This window comes from Saimiri boliviensis, chromosome 8 (assembly GCF_048565385.1).
Source record: "Saimiri boliviensis isolate mSaiBol1 chromosome 8, mSaiBol1.pri, whole genome shotgun sequence".
NCBI classification, from domain to species: domain Eukaryota; kingdom Metazoa; phylum Chordata; class Mammalia; order Primates; family Cebidae; genus Saimiri; species Saimiri boliviensis.
This window is the reverse complement of record NC_133456.1, coordinates 36,942,556-36,966,858: the sequence shown is the minus strand read 5'-3', so window position 1 is coordinate 36,966,858 and position 24,303 is coordinate 36,942,556. Positions and strand designations below refer to the sequence as shown.

The following is a 24,303-nucleotide window of genomic DNA, read 5'->3' as shown; positions in this document are numbered from 1 at the left end:
ATTCTAATGGGCAGCCAATACTGAGAACCACTGTTCTTACATAGGAAGCACATCTTACCTATGTTTCCTAGGAAGACCAGTTGATGAGGTCATATGCAAAAGTTCCCACTTATTGATTTAGCATCAATAGTGCAAATTAGAATTAACCTCTAAATGTATAAAAATTAGAGCTGGTTAAAAAAAAAGCACAGCCAGTGCTAAGCTTAATTTTCCAATAACTTACATTTGTGTGGTATTTCCAAGTTTCCAAAATGCCTTCATATTCATTATCCACCTGCATACTTAAACCAATTCCCAGAGGATAGAAAAGGATTCTTATCCTATCTGTGAGACAGTATAGCACCATGGATAAAAGCTCAGACTCTGACACCAGACAAGGGTGCAAATCCTGGCTCTGCTGTTGCCCTCAGACAGGATTTCTTAGCTTCTGTGTATCAGTTTTCTCATCTACGAAATGAGGATGAATGTAAGATCTTATATGTTACTAATGTAGGATCGAATTCCCGACTACAGGAAAATGTCCTTGGAACAATACCTGGAACATGGTCAGTGCTATAAGTGTTAACTATTAATATGATTCCCATTTGTTTGATGCAGGCAGAAGCTGGGGCTTGGAGTTGCTCAGAGTGGTAGAGCTGATTTTAACACAGATGTTCTTATTCTACTAAACTGCATCCTCAGAACTCCTATTTACTGCTTATGTTGGAGATTAAGTCATATGATTTGCAAAATATGTGTAAACTGAGAAGATAAAAGGTTACCTTAAAGGTTCCTTTCAAATGTTACTTCTTAGCTGGTTCGCACTCTCTGGGGTTGACTATCCTTTTTGACCCCATGAAATCTGGGTAAATTATGTGCTTTTTTTTCTGAGTTTTCTTGCTGACAAAATGTAGTGAATACTTTCATGAGTGATACAAGTAAGGTCTTACAGCAGTGCTAGACATGAATAAGCTTAACTTAAGAAGGGCCAGTTTTTATGCTACTTATCGGTTTGTGGTTAGAAGAGGCCTGGGACAGTAAGCAGGGCAGGGGGCCTGGATTCCGGCAAAGTAATCAAGTGATGGCCTTGACCATTCTGGGCTCTTTACCCCAGTGTCATATGCCAGAGGACCCATCTCCAGACAGCAGGACCAGGAACAGGGAGGGAGCTCGGGCTGAAGGCCCCTGTGGGGAGGTGGTCCCAGCAACTGAAGACCAGTTGGGAGCTGTGTGGTTGCTAACGTCCCCGCTAGGCCATTCATGGATCGTTGCTCCTTGACATGCACACTCCTCCCCAAGGTCACAGTGGCACGGCTATTCCCCAGCATGAACCTGGGGAAATGAAGGTGCAAATTTCTTCTCTGTGGCTCATGGACCCCTGGGGAGAGAGATCAGAAGAGCTCTATTGGAAACCCCTGTGCAGCCTCCCCACAAAGCCTGTATGTTTCCACCCCTTTGCCATTGCAGACTCCAGGGAACACCATTGGTCCCTTGGCTCTTCCCTCTTGTTTCCCAAGCAGTCGGTTGCTTATGTGGAATGCTGACTCTCCCTAATTACTTGTATTTGCGCCAACCCTGGCTTCTTTTTGAACCTGATCTCAAACCTTAGTCCAAGTCCCTAACCTAATACTATCTGTAATATTTAAGCTTCATAAATTAATAAATAATCTTAATGCTAAAATTGTACTTAACCCCAAAGTTAACCTGGTTAATAGGTAGAAGGTTTACGTAACCCTTTTACAGAGTCTGCCCCTTCTCCACCCTGCACGTAGTGACGTCACGCTTACTCAGGATTGCTTCTGTTTCAAAGATCTTGACATCTTTGTTCTATGACCATAACTGTGAATGGAGACATTGGTGCTTTTATTTCAAACCAAAAATTTTGGACGAAATTGATATTCCTAATATCCCAAATTCCACTCTGGTCCTAATTGTATCTCTAACGTATCCTTGAATCTAATCAAACTCATTATATTCATCTTCCCTAAATCTCAACATGCTTTTAGCCCCAGCTTATCTTCATCTATCCCCAAGGTATAAGAGAATTCAGGCCTAACCCTGGTTCCAATCTGGCTCTGCCCCCAAACTGATCATACATCCTTTTCGGGTTTTATGGATAGCCCTCTGCAGCTCTCCCTGCAGGGTGTCCTCCACTGACCCCTTTGCCTTTCATCTGCCCTCTTTCCTCCGGAACTAACTGTATGGCTGTGCTAACCAGGAGCCATCCTGGTCTGCTGTGACTGAGTCCCTTAAGGCAGGAGGAACATGTTGTGGGGAATTTGAATTCTGCAGGCACCACCCTTGTCTTATTATGGATTGGATTCCTAAGCCACCTGTTAGCAACCCAAACCCTTCGTTAGAGGGACAAGGTGTCAGACTTCTGCTGCCCCCTTTTCCTTTCAAGACTCTCCTGGATACCTGAGTCCTGCCCGAGTTCCTGGGGGAGCCAGGAAACCCACCTACAGCACAGTGTGCATAAGGTGATGGTGTTCTTTTTCTCACACTCTTCCTGGGTCAGATCCTACTCATCTCCTCAAAACTCCCCTCCTGCATCTTCTTTCTTCCACTTACATGTTATTTCTTAATGAAATTCAGTAGTTCATGATTTCACTTATGCCACAAATATTTACTGAGCATTCACTATGTGTCAGATGCTGAGAAAACAGCAAAGGATAAGACTCCAGAGCCTCATACCCTAGAGGGTTTCACAGCCTAGCTGGAAATAAGTGTTACAGGCTTAAGGTAAAAGGTCACATGCTTTTTTCACTTTTGTAATTGAATATTAACTTTATTTTAATTTTGATTTAAATATTTTTGTTGATATGATTTCATATTTGGAATTTAATAAAAGAAAATATTCACTTTCTGAGTTTTTTTCTGGACATTTTGTTTCATTTCATGATTACTGAAAACGATTTTGTCATATAGAGGAAAGGAGTGTTACAACAACCTGCTCTGGTGTCAAATATACAAGGTACACCACTGCTCAAAAGATCATCATTGATTTCACGATGGGCCAGAAGGGTACTCTGCTCAAGTGTTGGGCTTAAAGGCTCCCGTCCTGTGATTACACAAAGGGCCTGGCCAATCCCCACCTCTCTGCCATGAAGCTCAGGCTGCCCTGGGGAAATCAACTTCACTTCCGGTTTCTGCCACTCACCTCTGTTTTGTTCTCCCTTTAGTGGCTGAGCACAGTGCCGGGTTCCAGATTCTATTGTTTGGAGCCACAGCCGCGACGCTGGTGGTCATCTGCACAGCAGGCATCGGGGTGGTCGTGTTGGCTAGAAAGGTAATGGCTCTGGCTGCCCATCTCAGCCACGGGCGCCCCTACCCCTGCCACCCTGGTCCTTTCAGGTTCTCTTTCTGCTCAGCAAGAGACCCAGATGTGATCCTCCCCAGTGCGCTCTGCCTTTTTCTTGGCACTTGTTCTGCCTGTTAGTGCAGTGATTTATGCTCTCCCCTGTTTCTCTCAAAGAGTGGGAGCCCCTGGACAGCTGGACGCGTTTCCTACCCATCTTGCTGTTGTCTGTAACTCCTGGTTTCTGCCTATCCCTTAAGCCACTGCTCTGAGAGTTTAATTTATCTACTATGATTTTGATGCATTGTGGGCATCTGTATCTGCTAGAGCTTTCTGCACATTAGCTCTTTTGATTTTTACAACTTTTTGGTAATGCTAGGCTACTCAGCATGTCTGTAGAATGAGAAATAAACACTCCAAAAATGTAGGGTTAGGCCAGGGGCTGTGGCTCACATCTGTAATTCCATCAATTCGAGAGACTGTGGCAGGTGGACCACTTAAGTCTAGGAGTTCAAGGCTGCAGTGAGCTATGACTGTACTCCAGCCTGGGCAACAGAGCAAGACCCCATCTCCAAAAAAAAAATTGGTGGTAAAATGTGCATTGCAAGAGCAGGAGGTTGTAAATCCTCTGTTACTTTAGCTTAAGAGCTTATATGGCTGAAAGAGTAATGAACGGGGAATTGAAAGATTTAGTTTCTGGTTTTGGCACTGAGTGTATGCTTTTTAGGAAAGTTACTTAATCTTTCAAGGTCTTCATTTCCTTACATATAAAATGGGGATTTGTCTTGGTCTATTTTCTGCTACTGTAACAGAATACAATATATTGGGAAATTTATAAAGAAAAGAAGTTTATTTGGCTCATGGTTCTGGAGGCTGAGAAGTCCAGAGCATGGTGGATTTGGCATGGTTCATCCTGTGGCAGAAGGCATCATGCAATGAGTGAGTGCATGTGAGAGACAGAGAGAGAAATGGGGCCAAACTCATACTTTTAATTAGAAACTTGCTCCCATGATACCTAACCCACTCCTGAGATAATGACGTTAATCCCTTCCTGAGGGCAGATCCCTCATGGTCTAATCACCTCTTAAAAGCATTACCACTTAATGCTATTACAATGGTAATTAAGTTTCCAACACGCGGATTTTTGGGGGACACATTAGAACCATAGCTGTATTATCATTTTGCTTGCTCTATATCATAGAGTTGTGATGAACAAGTGGCATATTTCATGTAAAATCTTTATAGATAATGAATTACATCAGTGAAATTTGTGTATAAATCAGAATTTATATCAGTGAAATCAGCTGCTGGTATTGATCGGGAGGAGTGAAAGAGTTTCGACTCCTAGTTTTGTCTGATCTCTTGGGTCCTTTAAGTCAGCTCAGCCCAGGTCACCTTAATTCAAGTCATAAACATTTTGGGAAACACAAGTTTGTAATTTCTACCTTTATCCTAGACCCTCCTCCCAAGATCCTAACCCACATTCCCTCCAACTCTAATTCCTCTCAATTAACAACTCAATTCTGCAGCCTGGTTGGACTGCAGTTGCTGAGATGTGGCTGGTGCTATTGGGAAAGCCAATAACCTATAATATTTTCATTTAGGTGTTGGCTATCACAGTAGACATAATGGGGAAAGGAACCCTCTAGAGGAAGGCGAGGACCAGAGAAATTATTGAATAGAGGGGAGAGGTGAAGAAGATGAAAATTGATCCCTGAGCTGGGAAGGGAGCTGCTATGATGGTTGGTGAAGAAAATCTCTGCTGTCAGCCGTGTCCTGATGGTCTGGAATAAAAGAATCAAAAGTTCTTTAGAAGAAGCTGAAAAACTTTTCCTGTTAAGGATTCAAAAATAGTTAATTTTCATTCTGGGCACTTGGACTAACTTTGGTCATCTGGAGGGTTGAGAAAGAGAAGAAGGTGAAGAGAGGGAGCCGGTAACTATGAAGTCCTGTTTCTCCCCTTCCCCAGTGTTTGATCCCCACCCTCTCTGCATTTCCACTGCCTCCTGTGTAGCTGGAGTCCTCGCTGCTTCTTTCCTGTACTTGGGCTATAGTTGCCAGTCTTCTCTCTCTCTCTCTCTCTCCTTGCTCAAAACGTTTTATACTTGCATTATTCAGAGTTCCAGCAGAGAACACATATAGTACTCTGAAACTGGGTTGTTTGAAGACAGTTTAATAATAGGATTTCCAAAAGTCTGGTAGGATGTAAGGACACCATAAGGAGGAGTAGCAAGGTATTGTAACCATTCCTAGTTCTTCAAAGGGATGTGGAGGGGATAATTACTGGAGCCTGGAAGGAGAGAGTTATGTGGAGGGGCCTCCTTCAGAAGTGCTGTAGTATTTGCTGGAGGGTTACAACCAGTCCAAGGCCACCCTGCCGAGATAACAAAGGGAACTACATACCCTCATCTCATTCCTCTCTCTATTCCTCTACTGTCATTCTGCATTGGCTGAACTCAAACTTAGGTGGGAAGACAAGGGAACTCATTGATGTAGCACATACAGTACAGTCTTCACAGGGCACAGAATAGGGTGAAGAAGGTTTGTGAGTAGAGCCAAGGGGCAAATGGATGGCATCCATACCAGCAGTGTTCATACTCCAGAAAGCTGGACAGAGGATCTTGATTTTCTATGGGGTTGGCTGGCGTCAGCCTTCTCTCATGTAGTCTTGATCTCTTTTGATGATGTATATAAGCAATACGCTTGTTGGCTGCCCAGCTACATTTCTTCTGGGCACACCATGCTCTATTAACCATTTTGATATCCCCATGGGTCAAGCTTTCTTAGTTCCCATTGCAGTAATTACATCCATTTTGTTTCTTAAGTGCTGCTATCTGTCCTATACTATTTTGAGATCTCCTCATCCTCATTGCTACTAGGGATTCAGTTCTGTACAAGCATCTCCTACTTTAGCCCTAGCTTATTAGAGGAGAAATACCACCAAACTTCTCAATGATGCTGGAGCTCCCCTCACTAGCACATTCCTTTCCAGCTTAGTAAAAGGAACATCCTTTTCCTGCTTCTTTTTTCCCCTCATTCTCTGGATCTTCCCTAGAAAAGCCAACAAAATCAGCTATTGGATTTTTGAAGTTATTCGGTACAGGGATTGGCAAAGTTTCTCTGTAAAGGGACAGATAGTATGTCTTTTGGATTTGTAGATCATATGGTCTCTGTTGTAACAATTTATGTCTGCCATAGTAGTGTGAAGGTGCTGTAGATTATATATAAATGAATGAATATTTGGCTCTGTCCAATAAACCTTTATTTATAAACATTAAAATGTTAATTTCACATAATTTTTATGTGTAATAAATATTACTTTTTCATTCTATAAGCTTTTATTTTTTATTTTTATATATTTTTTTATTTCAATAGTTTTTTGGGGAATGAATAAGGTCTTTAAAGGTGATTTCTAAATTTTGGTGCACCCATCACCCAAACAGTGTACACTGTATCCAATGTGTAGTCCTTTATCCCTCACCCTTCTCCCACTCTTTTCTCTAAGTCCCCAGAGTCCATTGTATCATTCTTATGGCTTTGTATCCTCATAGCTTAGCACCCACTTATGAGTGAGAACTGAGTTACTTCACTTGTAATAGTCGTAATCGTGGTTTCCAATTCCATCCAGGCTGCTGGGAATGCCATTATTTTGTTCCTTTTCATGGCTGAGTAGTATTCCACTACACACACATACACACACACACACACACACACACACACACACATATATGCATATGTATATGTATGTGTGTGTGTGTGTGTGTGTGTGTGTGTGTGTGTGTGTATCAGGTAGAGGGATCTGAGCAGAAACTGTATATTAGTTAGGGGTCTCCAGAAAGACAGAACCCATAGGAGAGATAGATAGATGGATGAATAGATAGATAGACAAGCAGGAATTTATATATATATATATATATAGATATAGATATATATGTATATATCTATTTATAGATATATACACACACATATAGAGGAGAAATACATATATAGGTATTTATATGTAAATATATATATTATATATGTATATATAAATACCTATATATATATATGTTCCACTATATATATATATATATATATAGTCCACTATGTATATATATATTTTTAGTGGAATACATACATATATACATATATATATATGTATATGCAAGTATCGTTTTCGTACAATGACTTCTTTTCCTCTGAGTAGATACCCAGTAGTGCGATTACTGGATCAAATGGTAGTTCTACTTTTAGTTCTTTAAGGAATCTCCACACTGTTTTTCATAGTGGTTGTACTAGTTTACATTTCCACCAGCGGTGTAAAAGAAAGTGTTCCCCTTTTAGCACATCCACGCCAACATCTATGATTTTTTAAATTTTTTTGATTAAGGCCATTCTTGCAAGAAGAGTAAGGTGGTATCACATTATGGTTTTGATTTGCATTTCCCTGATGATTAGTAATGTTGATCTTTTTTTTTTTTAATATATGTTTGTTGGCCATTTGTATATCCTCTTCTGAGAATTGTCTGTTTTTGTCCTTAGCCCACTTTTTGATGGGATCGTTTGTGTTTTTAGACGATTTATTTGAGCTCCTTGTAGATTCTGGATATTAGTCCTTTGTTGGATACATAGTTTGCAAACATTTTCTCCCACTCTATGGATAGTCTGTTTACACTGCTGATTATTATTATTTTTTTTTTGCTGTGCATAAGATACTACTTTTTAAAATTTTTTTTTTAACACTTAAAATATAAAACCCATCTTTAGTTTATGTGCTGTACGAAAACCAGCAATGGGACATATTTGACTCAAGAAACTCAGTTTGTCAATTTCTGATTGAGTAGGTTTATTCTAGCACTCTCGCTTCTCCAAGCATCATAGTTTGCCAAAGCAGTGTTGTCATCTCTATTAACAGCAGTATATCAGAATTGTCTTCTGGGGCCTTTGCGAGGGTGTTAAATCTTATGTGTTCCAATACTGACAGATTATTCCTCATCCAGTCTTATGTTGTAACCCCCACCAGAATTCATCACCTTCAGAATTCATGCCTAGGCATCTTCTCTCAGTTCCTGCCAGTAGATGTTAGCCAGGCCCTTTAGTATATAAGCTTTCTCTTCTCTTAGCAGACCCAGCACTTCCTCCGTTAGAGATTTTACCCTAATTATGGATCTGATGGCCAATAGGGGAGGCAAGGCAGGTCTCAGCAGGGATTCTCTTCCATCAAGGGGAAGTGGGCCACTTCTGCCACTCCAGATGGTATAAGAGAAGCAGGTGGTTCACAGCTCTCAAATGCATCTTTCCAGAGATCCTCGTTCCAAGTTTTCAGAGACTCCTCCTCTACTATCAAGATGCTAACTTTGGCATCTTGAAAATTTACATAGGCTTAGAATCCAGCCTTGTTTAAAGTCTTGTCCCTTTTACAATTAGCTTATATACCTGGTCTTCAGCTGCTGGAGAGATGTGTGTCTCTTAAATGCTGCCAAGGAGGAGCTGTAAGTCTTACACTTTGAGTTGTTGATAGAGCCGAGGCTGTCATTTTCTCTCTTCAGTCCATCGGTACAATTTAGCAAAAGCCACTTTTGAGTCCTAATAGTTACTATTTACTCTATATTATTTACCCAATTCCAGAGTTCTAACAGTTACTATTTACCCTATACATCTCAAATGTTAGAGTCATTGCACCAGCTCATAGTTCTCTTCATCTGTGTCCCATCTCATTTCACCACCAGCCATGGGGTTTGTGTTGCCATCTAGCGAGTTAGTGATTCTGTTCCCCAATCCTGTTCTTACAGGCTGCCTTCTAGGATTCTTCCCAGTAGCAACTGTTTTACATCAGCTCCCGGGAAATAGAGACTGACATGCAAATTCTCGTGAGAGTGACTTATATTGGGACGGCTCTCAGATGAAAGGTAGTGACAGAAGCAGTATTGGGAGGACCAATGGAAGAAAGCTCAGCATGGATGTGGTTTCAGCTGGAGACTTGGCTGAAGCAAGAATTGTACAAAGAGTTGGTTGAACCTTCAGACAGGGAGATAGCCTTTTGGAAATCCACCTAGGTCAGTATCATTTCTGGCTGCTCACCAGGGAACGCCCAAGAGCAATTCTCCAGAGAAGGGGCTGCTATGAGCTCACAACCTATACTCCCAGCATCTGGAAAATGGGAGTGCTGGTCAGGTAGAGGCATCTGAGAAGAAACTGTGTATTAGTTAGGGGTCTCCAGAGACAAAGAATCCATAGGAGAGATAGATAGATGGATGGATAGATAGATAGATAAGTGGGAATTTATTAGGGGAATTGGTTCATGTGACTGTAAAGGCTGAGGAAGGAGTCTCACCCCAGGCTGTTAGCAAGCCGGAGACCTTGGAATGCTGGTAACATGTCGAAGTTCAAGTCCAACAGCCTTGGAACCAGTGAGGCTGTTGGTACAATTCTCAGTCCAAAGCAAAAGGCCTGAAAACTCAGAGTGGGGGGCACTGGCATAAATCCTGGAGTCCCAAAGCCATGGAGCCTGGAGTCCTGACGTCCCAGGACAGGAGGAGAAGAGTGCATCCCAGCTCCAAAGAAAGAAAGACCAATTTTGCATCTCTTCTGTTTTGGGAAAGGCAAGCTCCCAGGTGACTGGATGGTGCCTGGCTACATTTAGGGTGGAGTTTTCCCACTCACTTCACTCAGACTAAAAAGCCAATCTCCTTTGGAGACATCCTCACGGACACACCCAAAATGGCTTTACCAGCTCTCTCAGGTCCCTCAATCCAGTTAAGCTGATACCTAAAATTAGCTATGACAGGTACCAACAGCATTCGCTACAGACCTTGAGAGCATAGAAATGGAAGAAATAATGCATAGATTGCATTATTTAAGAGCATGGTCTTTGGAATTAGACAGTTGTAGGTTTGGTTCCCAGCTCCACCACTTGAGTAGTTATGTCACCTAACTTTGCTGACCTTCAGTCTCCTCTTCTGTAAAATGCTGACTATGATGGCATTACCTTCATAAGGTCATGAGAAAACTTCAGTGAAATAATGAGTCATGTAAGGCACTTAGCATTTTTCCTGGCATGTAAACTGGAAAGGTGAGCGGGACCATCACAAGGGATGTTTTGGGGATCATCACAGTTTCTTGTTGGAAATGTAGTGAAATTATGGATTTTCTTCCTAGAAGAATGTCCCTCTAGGCAACGTTCTCTATGCAATTAACAAATCCCCTGAAATCCATCAGTGCATCTCAGGTTAAGTACCCTCCTATACACAGTGGGAGCCATTGAAGAGTTTTAGGCAGAAGCATGGACTGACCCAACTTTCATTTTTGAAAATCACTCTGCTGGTGACCATGTGGAGTTGGGCTAGAAGTAAGAGAGAATCCAGAGACAGTGAGGATGAAGCCCAGGTGAGAGATAAGACATGGATATAGAGATGGAAAAGACATAGTAGATTTCAGAACCGTCTAGGATTAAAATTGAATGAGGTTTTATAGATAATTTGAGTTGAACATCAGCCTCCAGATTTCTGATCAGCTGGTGCCATAAAACAGGGCATTGAATATAAGGGCAGGTGTGGTTTGTTGGGGAGGGAATGTGATGGTTTCCTTTGAGATAATTTGAGTCTGAGCTTGCTGTGGGTTGTCAGATGATGATGCCCAGTGAACAGGTAGACACCTGGGTCTGCAGCTTAGGGCAGAAGCCTGGGCTAGTTTGGATAGAGATTTGGGCCTCTTCAGAGGACAGATGGTAGTTGTAGATATAAGAAGGTAGATGCTCATGAAGTAACCAGAGAGCATGTTTACTGTGAAAGAAAGCAGAGGGCAGAACCATGGGGAACCCCATTGTTTGGGGAGGTTTTGTGCAAACAGAAAAGGGGCAGGCTTGGCTGAAGATGATGGTGGGGGTTCAAAGGAGGAGAAGAGAATCAGGAGAGAGTGATGCCATAGGAACCAGGGAAAGAGAGCATTTCAGTAAGGAAGAGGCCAACAGAGTCAAGTACAGTAAAGAGTAAAAGAAAATAGAGAATGGAAAACTGCCCCACTAAGCTTAGTGAACAGGAAGTAACAAGGTGTGTGGCACGTGGTGTATATAGCAAGTGTAGTTTCCGTGGAGTGGTTAGAATTGAAATCTAGCTGTATCGCGGTTGAGAAATTAAGGGCGAAGGAATTGGTGTTGGTAAGAACAAGTTTGCCCATCTGTATGTGGGTAAAAAGGAAGAGAGAGATCATGATAACTCTCAATATGTGTCATATTGGGGAGTAACATTTGAATAACATCCCCACATACTCACTTTGTAGTTCGTTTGTTTTTAGAAGAAATCTCTCAGAATCCATTCTGTGGAAAGCGGCCTCCAGAGGAAATCAGCTGGACAGGAGGAACAGAGTCTCAGTGCTCCCTCATCTGCAGGAAGCCGTGTCCAGGCAGAAGCTGCACCTGCTGGGCTCTGCGGAGAACAGGGGGGAGATGGCTGTGCTGAGCTGCATGACTACTTCAATGTCCTAAGTTACAGAAGCCTGGGGAGCTTCTTGACAGAGACTGGTTAGCAACCAGAGGCATCTTCTGGAAGATAAACTTTTATCTTTGCCATTATAGATGCATACATAAGCAGCTGTACTCTCCATCAGTGCTCTCTGTGTGTGTTCAGTTGCATGAATAAATGTCATCTTCTTCTTCATCTTCATTTCCTTGACCTTTTCATTCTATGCCATTCTGCATTATGGCAGGCCTAGGGTGAGTAACTTGGATCTTGATCATAAATGCAAAATTTAAAAATATCTTGACCCTATTTTAAATCTGGCTGTTTGAGCAGGTCCTCATAATGGCACTGGCCAGCATTTTGGGCTACAAGGTTTTGTGGCTGACGACGCGGATGGCATGACTGCAGAGCCATCCTCATCTCATTTTTTCACTGTCATTTTCGGTAACATTTACTCATTCAAAGGCATGTTATTAATAAGGCCTGGTATCAGTCTCTATGGGGAGATTTGAGAGTGACTGAATCTTGGTATATTTGCCCTCAAGAACTTACAGTTAAGTGGGGAGACAACATTGTCCTGAAAAGGTGTTATAGTAAGGAGAGGAGAAGATGTAATGCAGGCCTTCGGGAAGAGATGATAGTTTGGGGTGAGGTAGTTGGCATAGGCTTATCTGTGCTGAAGTGGCCTGGGACCACCAAGGAGATAGTGAGGCTGGTCTGGGAGGAGCAGGAGTTTTATCTAGGGAACTTCGTGAAGCTGAAAATCCCACAAAGAAGTCCCTGGCACCAAGGGAGCCAGCAAACTCCAGATTTTATTCTCTTGGCAAGCATTTCAAGTTCCCTTTTGCTGTGACATACTCGCCCCTTAGACAGCCTGACACACTGCTCTGTAGGCTCTTCCACCCATGTGTGCTGGGGAAGCCCCAGGAAACGCACGTGCCTGCGGAGGGAGCCAAGTCTTAGCATTTGGGCCTTGATCTACCTTTTCTGCATCAATACACTGCTGAGCCTTTCAAAAAAGAACGTTTCCCACTAAAAGGAAAATGCAGATTTTTAAAATAAGGGCTCTTCTTAAGGGAAAAAAGGGGACTGGAGGTAATAGAGGGTTTAAAAAATAAAAACCCTTAAACTAACTTCTTCGAACCCTTTTATTTACTCCCTGACCTTTTTGTGCTGGGGTTGGGGTAACTGACGGCTATTTCTGTTTAACTGCATTCAGGCTGAATCTTAGAAGACTTTTATCCTTCCACTGTCTCTCTCAGAGGAATGAACAGGGAGGCTAGATTTACTGGTGACTGATTTTCTTTCATGGGCCCAGGAACCAAGAGAGAATGTGAAGCAAGGCTGGGTTTTGCCCATGGTTAAAATAAAGAATTGCTTCCTAAGAATAAAGGCCCTGCTTCCTAAGACATAGACTGGGGTTGACAATCGTCTTAGTAACAAGACAATTCAACTCCTATTCTGCCTTGGATTTTTATTTTTATTGTTCTCACCTTTCTACCAAATGGGTTACATAGTTAGGAAGAATGAACTGAAATCTGTCTGGAGCTCCAAGTCTTTTGGAAGAAGGATAGATGCATGTAAAAATGTTGTTGTTTGCTGTGACAGTTTACAGTGTCTTTCTTGCAAAATTAGCACAAATCTGTTGGAAACAGAACACAATTCACAAATTGGAAGTGAACTAAAACGTAATGGTGAAAATGGAGTAGTGTTTTGATTTGGAGGAGATGTATGTTCGGCAGAGGTTGGACTGAGATTTGGGTGTTATTTAACGTAATTATGGTAATTGGGAAACATTTATAAACACCATTGGGATGGTAATAAAATACTAAACGGCCTATACATGTTAGAAATGGGTCAGGTTACTAAAATGGGATTCGCTTTGAAAAAAATTTTAAATAGAATTCACTGAACTAGATTCTTCTCTGAGAACCAGAGAAGACCATCTCCACAGCCAGATTCCTGGAGACATGTGCTGTCCACCACGGAGCCGCTTGCCACATGTGGCCATCAACCAGGTAAGATGGTTGATGAATCAAGATGCGTTGTTATAATTGGCATAAGTGAAAATCACACCAGACTTGGAGATTGAATATGAATAATAAGAATACTACTTCAGTAATTTTGGTATATTGATTGTCAAAAATGATAATATTTTGGCTGTACTAGGAGAAATAAAATATATTAATATTAATTTCACATTTCTTTTTATCATTTTAACATGGCTACTGAAAAGTCTAAAACTGCATATGTGGCTCTCATATTTCTATGGGACTGTGACACTCTAGTAGCTAACCCAAGCCAAGCTGATTGATACCCAGGGAGGGTGTCTATCTGTATCTATTGGTCTCCATTTCTTTTTCTTTCATTCAAAATAGTGTTTGAAGAAGATTTTCCCACTTACGGTGTCTTTTCGGAAATATGTAGGGAAGCACAGAAAAGATTGAGGCAGGGGAACACGCTGTGCTGACAGAAAGCAATGCCAGGCTTTTCTGGGTCCCCTTGTGGATTCCTTAACAGGAGGAGCAAATAGACAAATCTATGAATGAGCATTCAAGGAAGAATACATTACTGATTCCCTGCCCACATTCTGAGCCTGGGCTTACAAGTCCGATATATAATCCCAATAATTATAGTAAACAAATGTGAGAAACTTTGAGGTATGGAACTTTGAGACAGATGTTCTTCATGACTGAACAGGACCTCACTATGCAATTTTATTTCATGCCCTTTCCCTTCGCCCCGTGAGCCCCAGAAATGAAATGGGCTCAGTTGTACACTCAGTGTAACTCATTGTACACTCAGGTTCATTCGGATGCCATCAGTGCTGAGCTGGACAGTCAGAAAGGCTGGGTGTGTTGTCCAGCAATGATAGCATTCTGGCAGGCACACCCCACCCCACAGAGAGGCGGGCAATGGGCAGTGTGGCTGTGGCTGTCAGCTGCGAAGTGTGAGTTTTGTTTAGTCTTTGGACTCTTTCAGGTGCTGCTTCTTGGCTGTAACTGATAGTTTCCCAAACCCATGCCAAGTCACACCTGTCAAGAGGTCCAGGGGAGCTTTTTGTGTGGCAAGAACCTGACATTCTGGAAGTCAGAATGATATACTCAATGCTCGAGGGAATTTATTTGCATAAGTTACTGTAGGACAATGCTTATCCAAGAGAACTTTCTGCAATTATGGAAACGCTCGATGTCTGTCCCATCCAGTATGGTAGCTGCTAGCTGCATGTGGCTGTTGAGCTCTTGAAATTTGGTTAATGTGACAAAGAAACTAAATTTTAAATTTTATTTCATTTTAATTAGGAAATTTAAATGTAAATAGCAACATGTGACTGGTGGCTAGTATATTAGACATCACAATTCTAGTAACTGCCTTGCATATAAACACAGAGAGCTGTGTTCATAGGACACTGATGGCCCTCCAGTTGTTACCCATTTGAAATGGCTACCACCAGGAAGAAACTTGGGGGTTCTCCTCATTTTTCTGTATCCATCCTCCGATCAAGACAAACCATGAGGTCAAAGCAGACCGTATATTTATTTATTTTAGTTTTTTTCCCCCAAAAAGTATCTGAGGTAGCTAAGTGGTCCAGTTCACATAAATAGGGCCAAAAACTGTCAAGAAGTTTGCAACGCATCAGGGTTAGGAAGGAATAGATGTTTATCACAGGACTTACCTTGGACTGTATTCATTCTGACTTCATGTAGGCTGTGAAGAACACCTTCTCTGGGACTAAAACTCGGATGGACTTCACAGATATCAAAAATAAGTAATTATGCAGTGTAGGGGACTGGGAACTGAGAAACTTGCTCCAAGTGCTGAGCTCTGCAATTAGTTTCATGACTTTGGATAAGCCACTTAACCTATCAGAGACTCATAAATATTTCCTCATTTGTAAAATGATAATATTACTATCTTTCTAAGGTTCTTAAGAAGATGAGGGAGGAATGTGGCTGACTGCTTTGTCAGCTGCAAGATGCTGGGTTAATATTATCATTGGGTTCTGCCCCATGAGCATGTTTACCAGATAATGTTTATGATGCCACAGAAGTTTTCACAGAGGCAACGAAACTGGTTGGGAACAACCAAGGTTATCTATCAATGTTCTTAAAAAATGGGATCTAAGGAAAGCCAAGAGTTGCAGATATAACTTTGGGGTCCACAACTTCTCTGTAAGCATTTAAACATTGTGTGTTTTAAATGAAATGATAATTTTTAAAGAAGTCAAATATATCTGGATATCGATAACCTTCTTATAACAGAGTATTGCCATTGGTTTTGGCCTCTATGTTTGTGTTTATAATCAAGTTGATTTAAAGGCACAGAAGCTTAATTTATAAATGATCCATTTACTTCCAGATGGGTGGAGCAGTGGAAAACTTTGCAGTAGTTGAAATAATAGGAAAGTGAAGTGAGAATTATCTTTACTTTGCACATGGTAATGTAGGGATGCTGTATTTAGAAGGATGTGTGCAGTATACTTAACTTTGTAAGCCACGACTTAGATTCAGCAAAACATCACTCTATGCATTCATTGTTAATGTAGACATTATTAATTTTATAATTTTACTTGTATTCAATTTGTAACTTTTAGTTTTATAATTCTACAAGAGGTATAAGCATATTGAGTTCACTTGTTATGTTTAAGAATGTTTATAATAAAGTAATTATGCATATTATTTATTACTAAGCATTACAATAAGAATAATCACAGACTCTCTTCCATTGGGGAGGTCCGTGGAAGTCTTTTTTTTCCTTCATATGGGTGTATAAATTACTCAAGTTTGAGAATGCTGGTATGATATAAATATTATTGGATTTCAGGGAACTTGACCTCAGCCACTGGTTTAAATTGTTTTGTATTGGAAGAACACATTATTTCTGAACCTCTGTTTTTTATAAATTAGTGCACTCACAGCTACATTACAGTGCTCACAGGGTGACTGTGAAGATGGATAAAGTATATTAAGGAGAAACTTTGTAAACTGTGAAGTGCCACATGAGCAGTTTATGTGTCATTTATAATTATTACAGCCTGTATGTGAATTGCACCACAATGTTTTTAACAGGTACAGAAGAAAACTCAAAAGTGTGTAGATGGTGCAAAGAGAGATCCAAGACTCTGGGTGAAGTTGGCTGGCATTGTTAAGATGTTGGTTCACAGAAATCATATAGGGACAAATTATGCATCATGAAAACATTTTCTTTCTCTTTATAATTCTAGGGTATCAATAAGGTTGACTTAGAAGTTCAGCGATTGAGTTGCAAGAAGTAAATATTTAAATTCATAGAGATAATCATGAAATCTCAGGAATTTATTCACATCCTCTCAGTCTAGAGGTCTCTTGATGACTTTTCCCATTCTAAGCTCATGCCTGGACATTTTTATGCTCCTCACACTGGTGGAAATGTCTGTCCACACTCAGCTTCTCCAACTCAAAGCTCTTAGGAGTCCCTGAACTAGACTGCTTATTCTTTGGACCCTTTCTTGACTCACTCTAGCCATTATCAACTTCGTTAGTTTAGAAACTCCCTAGGCATTGAGAGTCTGAATGGTACAATCTAGCTCTTGATTTTACACAAACCCTTTTTATGTCCAGTTTTTAGATTTTAAGCCTTCTCATGGCTGAAATAATTTCCTTTCTTTTATTCACACATTGCACAATACTGACTGAAATACAGAAGACATTGTGAATTTAATTTGTGTTGACTTTACCAAGGACAAGTAAGATATGTTCTCTTCCTCATAATAGCAATTTCTGTAAGAATGACCAGATCAGAGAGCTCTTGTGGGCAGGGTCACATGCAAGCAAAGATCTTTGGACTCAACATGAGTCCTTTATGAGTGTCCGAAGTCATCAAATAGGGGCAGGTTTTGTGCCGTGAACTTTCCTTTTTTTGCATATATAACTAAGAAACCCAAGAGTTTAAAAGGAGACTCAGTGATAGATTCACGGAAAACAGAGATGGATGGACACAATAATAGGTGGGTAAAGTGTCATCAAATGGAATTGATTATTTCCACAATAGGCAGAGAGTGATTAGCATGTGGAAAAGGAAAACACGTGAATCAATCTGTAGAGCAGTAAGTGAGCCTTGCCACTTTTGAGGTTTGAACATGCATAGGATAATACACCAATTTGTTTTATATTTCCTCAAAGTGACTTCAACATCACCAATCCTGTCTGCAGTTTCTACTTCTTGTATTGAGAGAACTAATTTAATCAGAACTTTTCTGGCCTTCCAGGTAGAGTCCTCAGTTTGGATAAATAATCTCAGATTAGACCTAGAATACAATGTGCAAAATAATGTAGAGAACTGCCTAAAACAGAAACTACAGTATAAAGAAGACACAATAGGAAACCAAGAGAAGAGTTTTTTTTTTTTTTTTTTAATTATTCCTTCATATTCAAACTTCACAAACAGTGTGAACTTGTACAATACCTCGGAAAGTGAAACTTACAAAAAAAGTGCTGGTAACATTTAAAAAAAAAAACAACAAAAACCCCAAAAAACAAACATCATTCTTAGCAACATCAATTACTCTTCCACACAAAACAGAAACCTTGTAAAATTTATTTTCGTATTTTTAAGGCGTAATACTTCCGTATAAAGTATATGCAAGAGATAAAACTTCACAGTATTCCAAAATGTCACAATAATAATAATAATATAATAGTATAATGAAGCGCTACAGTTAATTTTTCTTTTTTTGAATGTTTTTTTTCCTGTTTAAATAACAAATACAAGTCACAGGTAAATATACGTGAGAAAAATACGAGGCTAATATTAAATGGCAGGTAAGGATACTGTCACTGTAAGAAAAAACTGGCAGGATGTGTGTATTTAGTCTATATTTTAAAGCACTTGATAGAAAAGGCGTATGCAAGGTTTTTCCATACATTTTTTCTGTTTGTTTGTTTGATAACTGACAACAATTTAAGAGTATAATGAGAAAAAAAAAGGAACAAACTCCCTCTCAAAACGATTGACCTGCTCATCCCAAACCATGTATATATTGATGGATGGATGTGAGTATTTGTGGATAAACGAATTTACACCATGCACAGAGTGATGCAAGCAGTGTTCCATGCCCACCTGCGAAGATTGGAGGGTATAGCACTACAGTCATTCAGCCCAGATTCCTCTTGGGAAATTAATCTTTCAATTTAAAGCTCTCTTTCCTTGCCTCTCCCTCTTTCCAAACTCTTCCTCAATTCCCAGGTCTTTGGTCTGAAAAGACAATCTGGTTAGAAAAGTTGCCCTCCGTTCAAAATTCACTGGGAAATGGAAACTGCATAAACAGTGACACACAGACACTGGAAATACCATTTGAACGAATGAATGGATATGTTTGTGTGTGCGTACGCAGGGGTGTGTGTGTGTGTGTGTGTGTATTTTAGGTCTAAATATACAGTGTATGTGTGTGTGCGTGTGTGTGTGTGTGTGTGTGTATACACAGTAGCAATTGCAAAAAAGGGACCATATTCCTTTCCATATTAAGATACAATGTGATAAGAAACATGTGTGCAGGGAAAAGGGTTTCTTCGAATCTTATCACAACACTGTGGCGGGAAAATCAGGAAATGGATTCACCTTTCAGCAGTCACCACAGTAAACTTCATTGAGAACATACATGCCCAGATAACTGTTCTGTGCACATGTGTACGTTAACAGCTAGCCATTCAGCCAACAGGTAACAGAAAGACAGCAGATAGCAAAACACATCAATAAGGTGCTCAAAGAAAAAAGTGGCACCCACTTCTCAAATGGATGGCCACGTTAAGGTGCTTCAAAAAAGTTTTTTTTTTTTTTTTTTTTTTTTTCAGTTTTTATTTCAAACATTAAGAGAGTACTGATTTTCACATGGTAGTTCTGAGTCAGGCCAAGGGTTTTGAGGTTTCTAACATCTTTCACTGAAAAGGGCTTTCACTGTAGTAGTTTTGTTCAGTTTGTTGTGGGTCATTTGAGTTTAAAAATGTTTTTAACAGTCAAAAACTGAAATCAAATCAACATGACTAAAAGAAAGAACTGATGAAATGGTATAGAACATTACTGCATTCACATCGGATCAAGATGGTTTTGCCCATTTTTCCTCCTTCACTAACTCCGTTCCTTTTTTCCTTGTTACAGTCCATTTCTTATGAACATACAGAAATGACCTAAGTCACTGTAAGTAGCTGTTTTTATTTTTTGTGATCTGTTGCAAGAGTCCAACCTTGTTTCCTCTGCTGCTGTTTGTGTAGCATCTGGTTTTGTAATGAGCATCTGGATTTGTAATGAGCATCTGATTTTGTTATGTGCATGTGGGTACACATGCACATATACACACCTACACATGTATAATATATACACTATATATATGTGGATACATATAGGAAGTGTGTATACATTTATACATAATATAGTGTATATTGTTTCAACTGGAGATAAACTGAACTGGGTTCAGACACTAGCACATGCTTATCTTTCCCCTGCTCCCTCTGTATATTTTAAACAGTCTGGAGCTTTAATTTATTTTTTAAAGTGCATTTTCAATGCAGAAAAACTGTAATTCACTGATTCCTTGGAAAACATTTTTGATGAGAAAAATCTGACAGTTCTCAGCCCCAAGCAAGAGAAACCTGGGTTCGGTCAAGCCGGAGGCTGATGTGGCAGTGCCAGGCTCGTGCCTGAGTGATTACTGGGCATTCTGGACTCTGGGCACCTTAGCAGCAGCAGCAGCACCTTTATGAGAAGGTGGAGATAGAAAAGGAAGAAGGAAGGAAGCTCAGATGAGGAAGAATGAAGTATTGTGTTTGCGTCTCAAAATTGCTAACTTTGACTATAATGGATTTGTGCAGTCCCTGCTTGGCCTTGGCTAAGAGATACCATCTAGTCCCTTCTCCACCAACTGACACCAACCTCCCCACGGCCCCTGCATGCTCAAACATCACCCATATGTCCCCACGCCTAAGGCTGACTTCTGTGTCAGCTTCCTGTGGGTATGTGAGTGCCAGCATCAGGTAGGAATAAGGCACCAGAGAAATCAAAATGTTGCAGAAAGATGCAAACCCCATTTAAAAGAGCCTCTCCCATTGCTCCATTAAAATATTGCATGTGATACCATTCGTTTGTGTGTACCTAAAGTGTGTCAAATACAGTCTCTGAAAGGAACTCGAGGCCCTTCAGCACCAGAGACCTTTAGGAATGCACCTTTTTTCTAAACACACCCACACCCCCCCAACCCCCCATGCCCACCCCACACCACAAGCAAAAGCACCAAATCGGGAGAACAAGGCTGCTTGCCATTGCTCACCTCATTTTTGATAAAAATCAAAGAAGTCTATGAAATAGAATGTTCAGGAAATGCTCTGAAATCAAAAGGATTTAGGCTGTCATGTATCCGGTTACTCAATGCTTTAAGTGTTCGAAGAGTGCCATACAGGGGTTGAAATGTTTGTGTTTAATGTTTAGGGGGAATGTGCTAAACAAAAGTTACTTCTCAAACAATGCCCAAATCTTCCATGAACACATCAACCTCCCCTATCTTTAAAAAAAAATGTAAAAAGGAAGAGGTTAATCTAACTATAAAAGGAAAAGATGAAGGCACGTGATATTATTCGGTCCCACAATCCTTAAGAAAAATGGTATTTTGCAAGTGTGTGTGTGTGTGTGTGTGTGTGTGTGTGTGTGTGTGTGTGTCTGTGTGCTCGCATACATGAAATGGGAGTTCAAGGGGCCATTGGGGCAGTAGTCCAAGGGAAGTGGGAAAAGGTGAAAGAAGGTTTTTAGATAGAAGAAAGGAGAAAGGAAGAAATAGAGGCCTCTCTTCAGCTTTCTGTCATTGACAGTCTCAAGATTCGGCTGCTTTAGAGTCCAGAAAGGAATTTCGTTTGTCTTGGTCTAGTACGTGCCCCAGTTAAATATCTCCAGTTAATCATGTTACAGCTTTTGGTGTTTCCCTTTTCCCTTCCCTCCAGCCAAATGATTTTTTAAAAAATATCACAGTTTTTAGAAATTATTTTTTCAATGTTGAAAAAATATGGAAAAGCTATTGAACAGCCTTAGGGCACTGCCTCTCCATCTTCACAGTGAGCAGATGGATGGATAATCCACAGAGTCAAAGAGGAGGCGGGCAAGATCCCTTGTGCTCAGTGGTCCCTTGCCCCACCTTCCTCAGGGCTGGGGAGGGCCTTCACACCACCCACAGCCGTTTCCCTCCTTTGGGTCCCTGCCTCCCGCTCCCATCCGTGGAATGAGGGCAGCTGAGAAAGGCGGAGCCATGCTAAAGAACGATGATAACAGTAACAGGAGGGTCTCAGAAGCAGAGGGTGAAGGAGACGGGAGGCGCTCTCCTCAGGCAGTGTTAGCAGTGTCTCTCTTGGCAGCCTCATCTCAGAATGGGAAAGTGTGGTTGCCCACTGAGAGGATGAAGTCCCACTCACATTTTACTTCATGAGACCTCAACTCTCAGGCTCACCACCTTTATACTTCTCTTTGCATCAGGTTGGCCCCCAGCCCCTAAGAAGGCAATGATCTGAGACAGAGAGGCAGAGACCGGCTGTGTCATACAAAAAAGGGCTACGCACAGCAGGATTTCAGAAATAAATTTAACTTTGGTTTTCCAACTTTTTCAAACCATAAAAATTAAAGCAGGGCTTCGGTGGCTTCGATAATCTGACGGCTGTTATATTTTTCTCATTTGGCAAGGCTAAGGCGGGGAGTAGGGGGGAAGAGAAAAGGGGTTTCCCATAATTGGTTGAAGACACAGGGTGGTAAAATGCTTCCACACTTAAACTCACAGTCCAGTGTTTTTGACATTTCATAAATAGCTTTTTTCTCTAAAAAAAGAATAAAACAAGAACAATCCCTTTACTTACTCATCTGAAACAAAATAAACAGCAGTGGGTACAAACTTCTTCTTGTAACAATTACAAAAAACAACAATATAATCCCAACTTTTAACACGCATCTTGAATCAGTTATTTTTTTTTTTAAACCTCAAAACTGCAGCATATCCTTAAGGGCAAACTTTTCGATTAGTTTTTTTCTTTTTTTTTTTTTAAATAATGTCTTCACCAAAAAAACAGTCTTGTACCAATAAAATGCATTCAAAAATAGAAAATATTACACAACAAAAATATGTATCCTTCCTTTCCAAAAAAGATTCTTCACAAAAAAATGTAGAAAAAATTCCAACAATTTTTTTTCCTCTCCTAAACATTAACTTTCAGTCTAGGGCACAATTATTTATTGATTTAAATGTCTGTTTTTGCATAAAACATGGAAGATGCAAAACATTTACTGTATTAGGATTGTGAAGTTACATCCACTCCCACCCCTGCTCTAAAACAAAACAAAACCAGAAAAAAAACCCCAGCAAACATTAAACAATGATAGAGCCAGTTGGCTAAGAAAAATATCTTTGTTCTTCCTTTACTGTGCATTTGTCTGGGTTAACGGGCCTGTCTGGTATTGGGGGATGCTGAAGAAAAGAGATCAGATTTTAAGGTTGGATTCAAGAGCTTTTTTAGCATATGCTGATACCAATGAGTCACTGACAGTCCCCAGATTGTATGACTATCCATTGCAAATCCTCAAGAGAAGAGAAATACATGAGGTAGCACATGGGAAGTCAGAGGACTGAAGTGTGTCCATGTGTGTACTGTGCACATACATCTTGACAAACGACTTTCTCAACATATATGTGTATACATATATACACATATGTGTGTATACACATTTTTGTGTGTATACATATATATATGATACACATATATATGTATACACACAAATTTGTTACATACCAAATTTGTTTTTAAATATTTTTTCTCAAAATGGAGCTCAAGCATAGGTTAAAAGGTAATGTGGAAATCCAGTGGTATGAAGAAGGCTGGGGTTATTTCCTCCATACTTTCTTCCACATTTAACTGATCTGGACAATAACTGCAGTAATAACAAGATCTCTGATCTCAGAGGAATGCTCTGTTTTCTCTACCCCCATTGAACTACCAGGTACCTTTTATATTTTCAGCATTGTAGTTTAAACTATGTCTTTTTCTTATTTGATGATATTAATCTTTCATGTGGGATGTAGTTTGTATGTGTATTCAGTACAAATACATTTTTTTCAGAGCTTTTTTTTCCTGTTGTTTATTTGCTGGGTTTTTTTCCTTGTGGTTTTTGCTTTGTTTTGTTTCTGATATTTTAAACAGTGAAATGTGTCCAATTTTATTTCCAGTGCATGAAACAAATTTTAAATTAAAAGAAGAAATAAACGTTTCCCCCCATCTTTCTAAAGGAAATGACTGACAAAAGTACAATATAATAGAATTAGGCATTGCCAAAAATAGCATGATGTGCAACCTCAATTACATTAAAGAAAACAAACAGACAAACAAGAATTAGAGAACATAAGCATGAAGGAGCCAAGATTACATAATCCCAACGATGGTATGATTGGCAAGCACTGGTTAAAAAACAGGTAAGGCTACTCTCAGATTTCTAACTCAACATAGTTAACCACTGCTCTTCTGTCTTTTCCTTCAACTTTTAATCTTTTACTCCCTAGTTCTTTATATCTTTAAAATGAACAAATTTGTTTTTATA

At 40.2% G+C, this 24,303-nt stretch overlaps 1 protein-coding gene across 3 annotated transcripts in view; it reads left to right on the top strand.

Moving 5' to 3' along the window:
* Nucleotides 1-24,099, top strand: part of TIGIT (T cell immunoreceptor with Ig and ITIM domains) — a 32,127-nt gene extending 8,028 nt beyond the window's left edge. For 2 of the 3 annotated variants that reach the window (XM_074405358.1, XM_003935437.4), the window contains 2 exons: nt 3,162-3,268; nt 11,549-24,099. In XM_074405358.1, coding sequence (XP_074261459.1) covers nt 3,162-3,268; nt 11,549-11,779 — 338 coding nt within the window. In that variant the 3' untranslated portion in view covers nt 11,780-24,099. The remainder of the gene's footprint in view (nt 1-3,161; nt 3,269-11,548) is intronic. The other variant, XM_010345965.3, reaches the window with a different exon arrangement.
* Nucleotides 24,100-24,303: the final 204 nt, after the last annotated feature.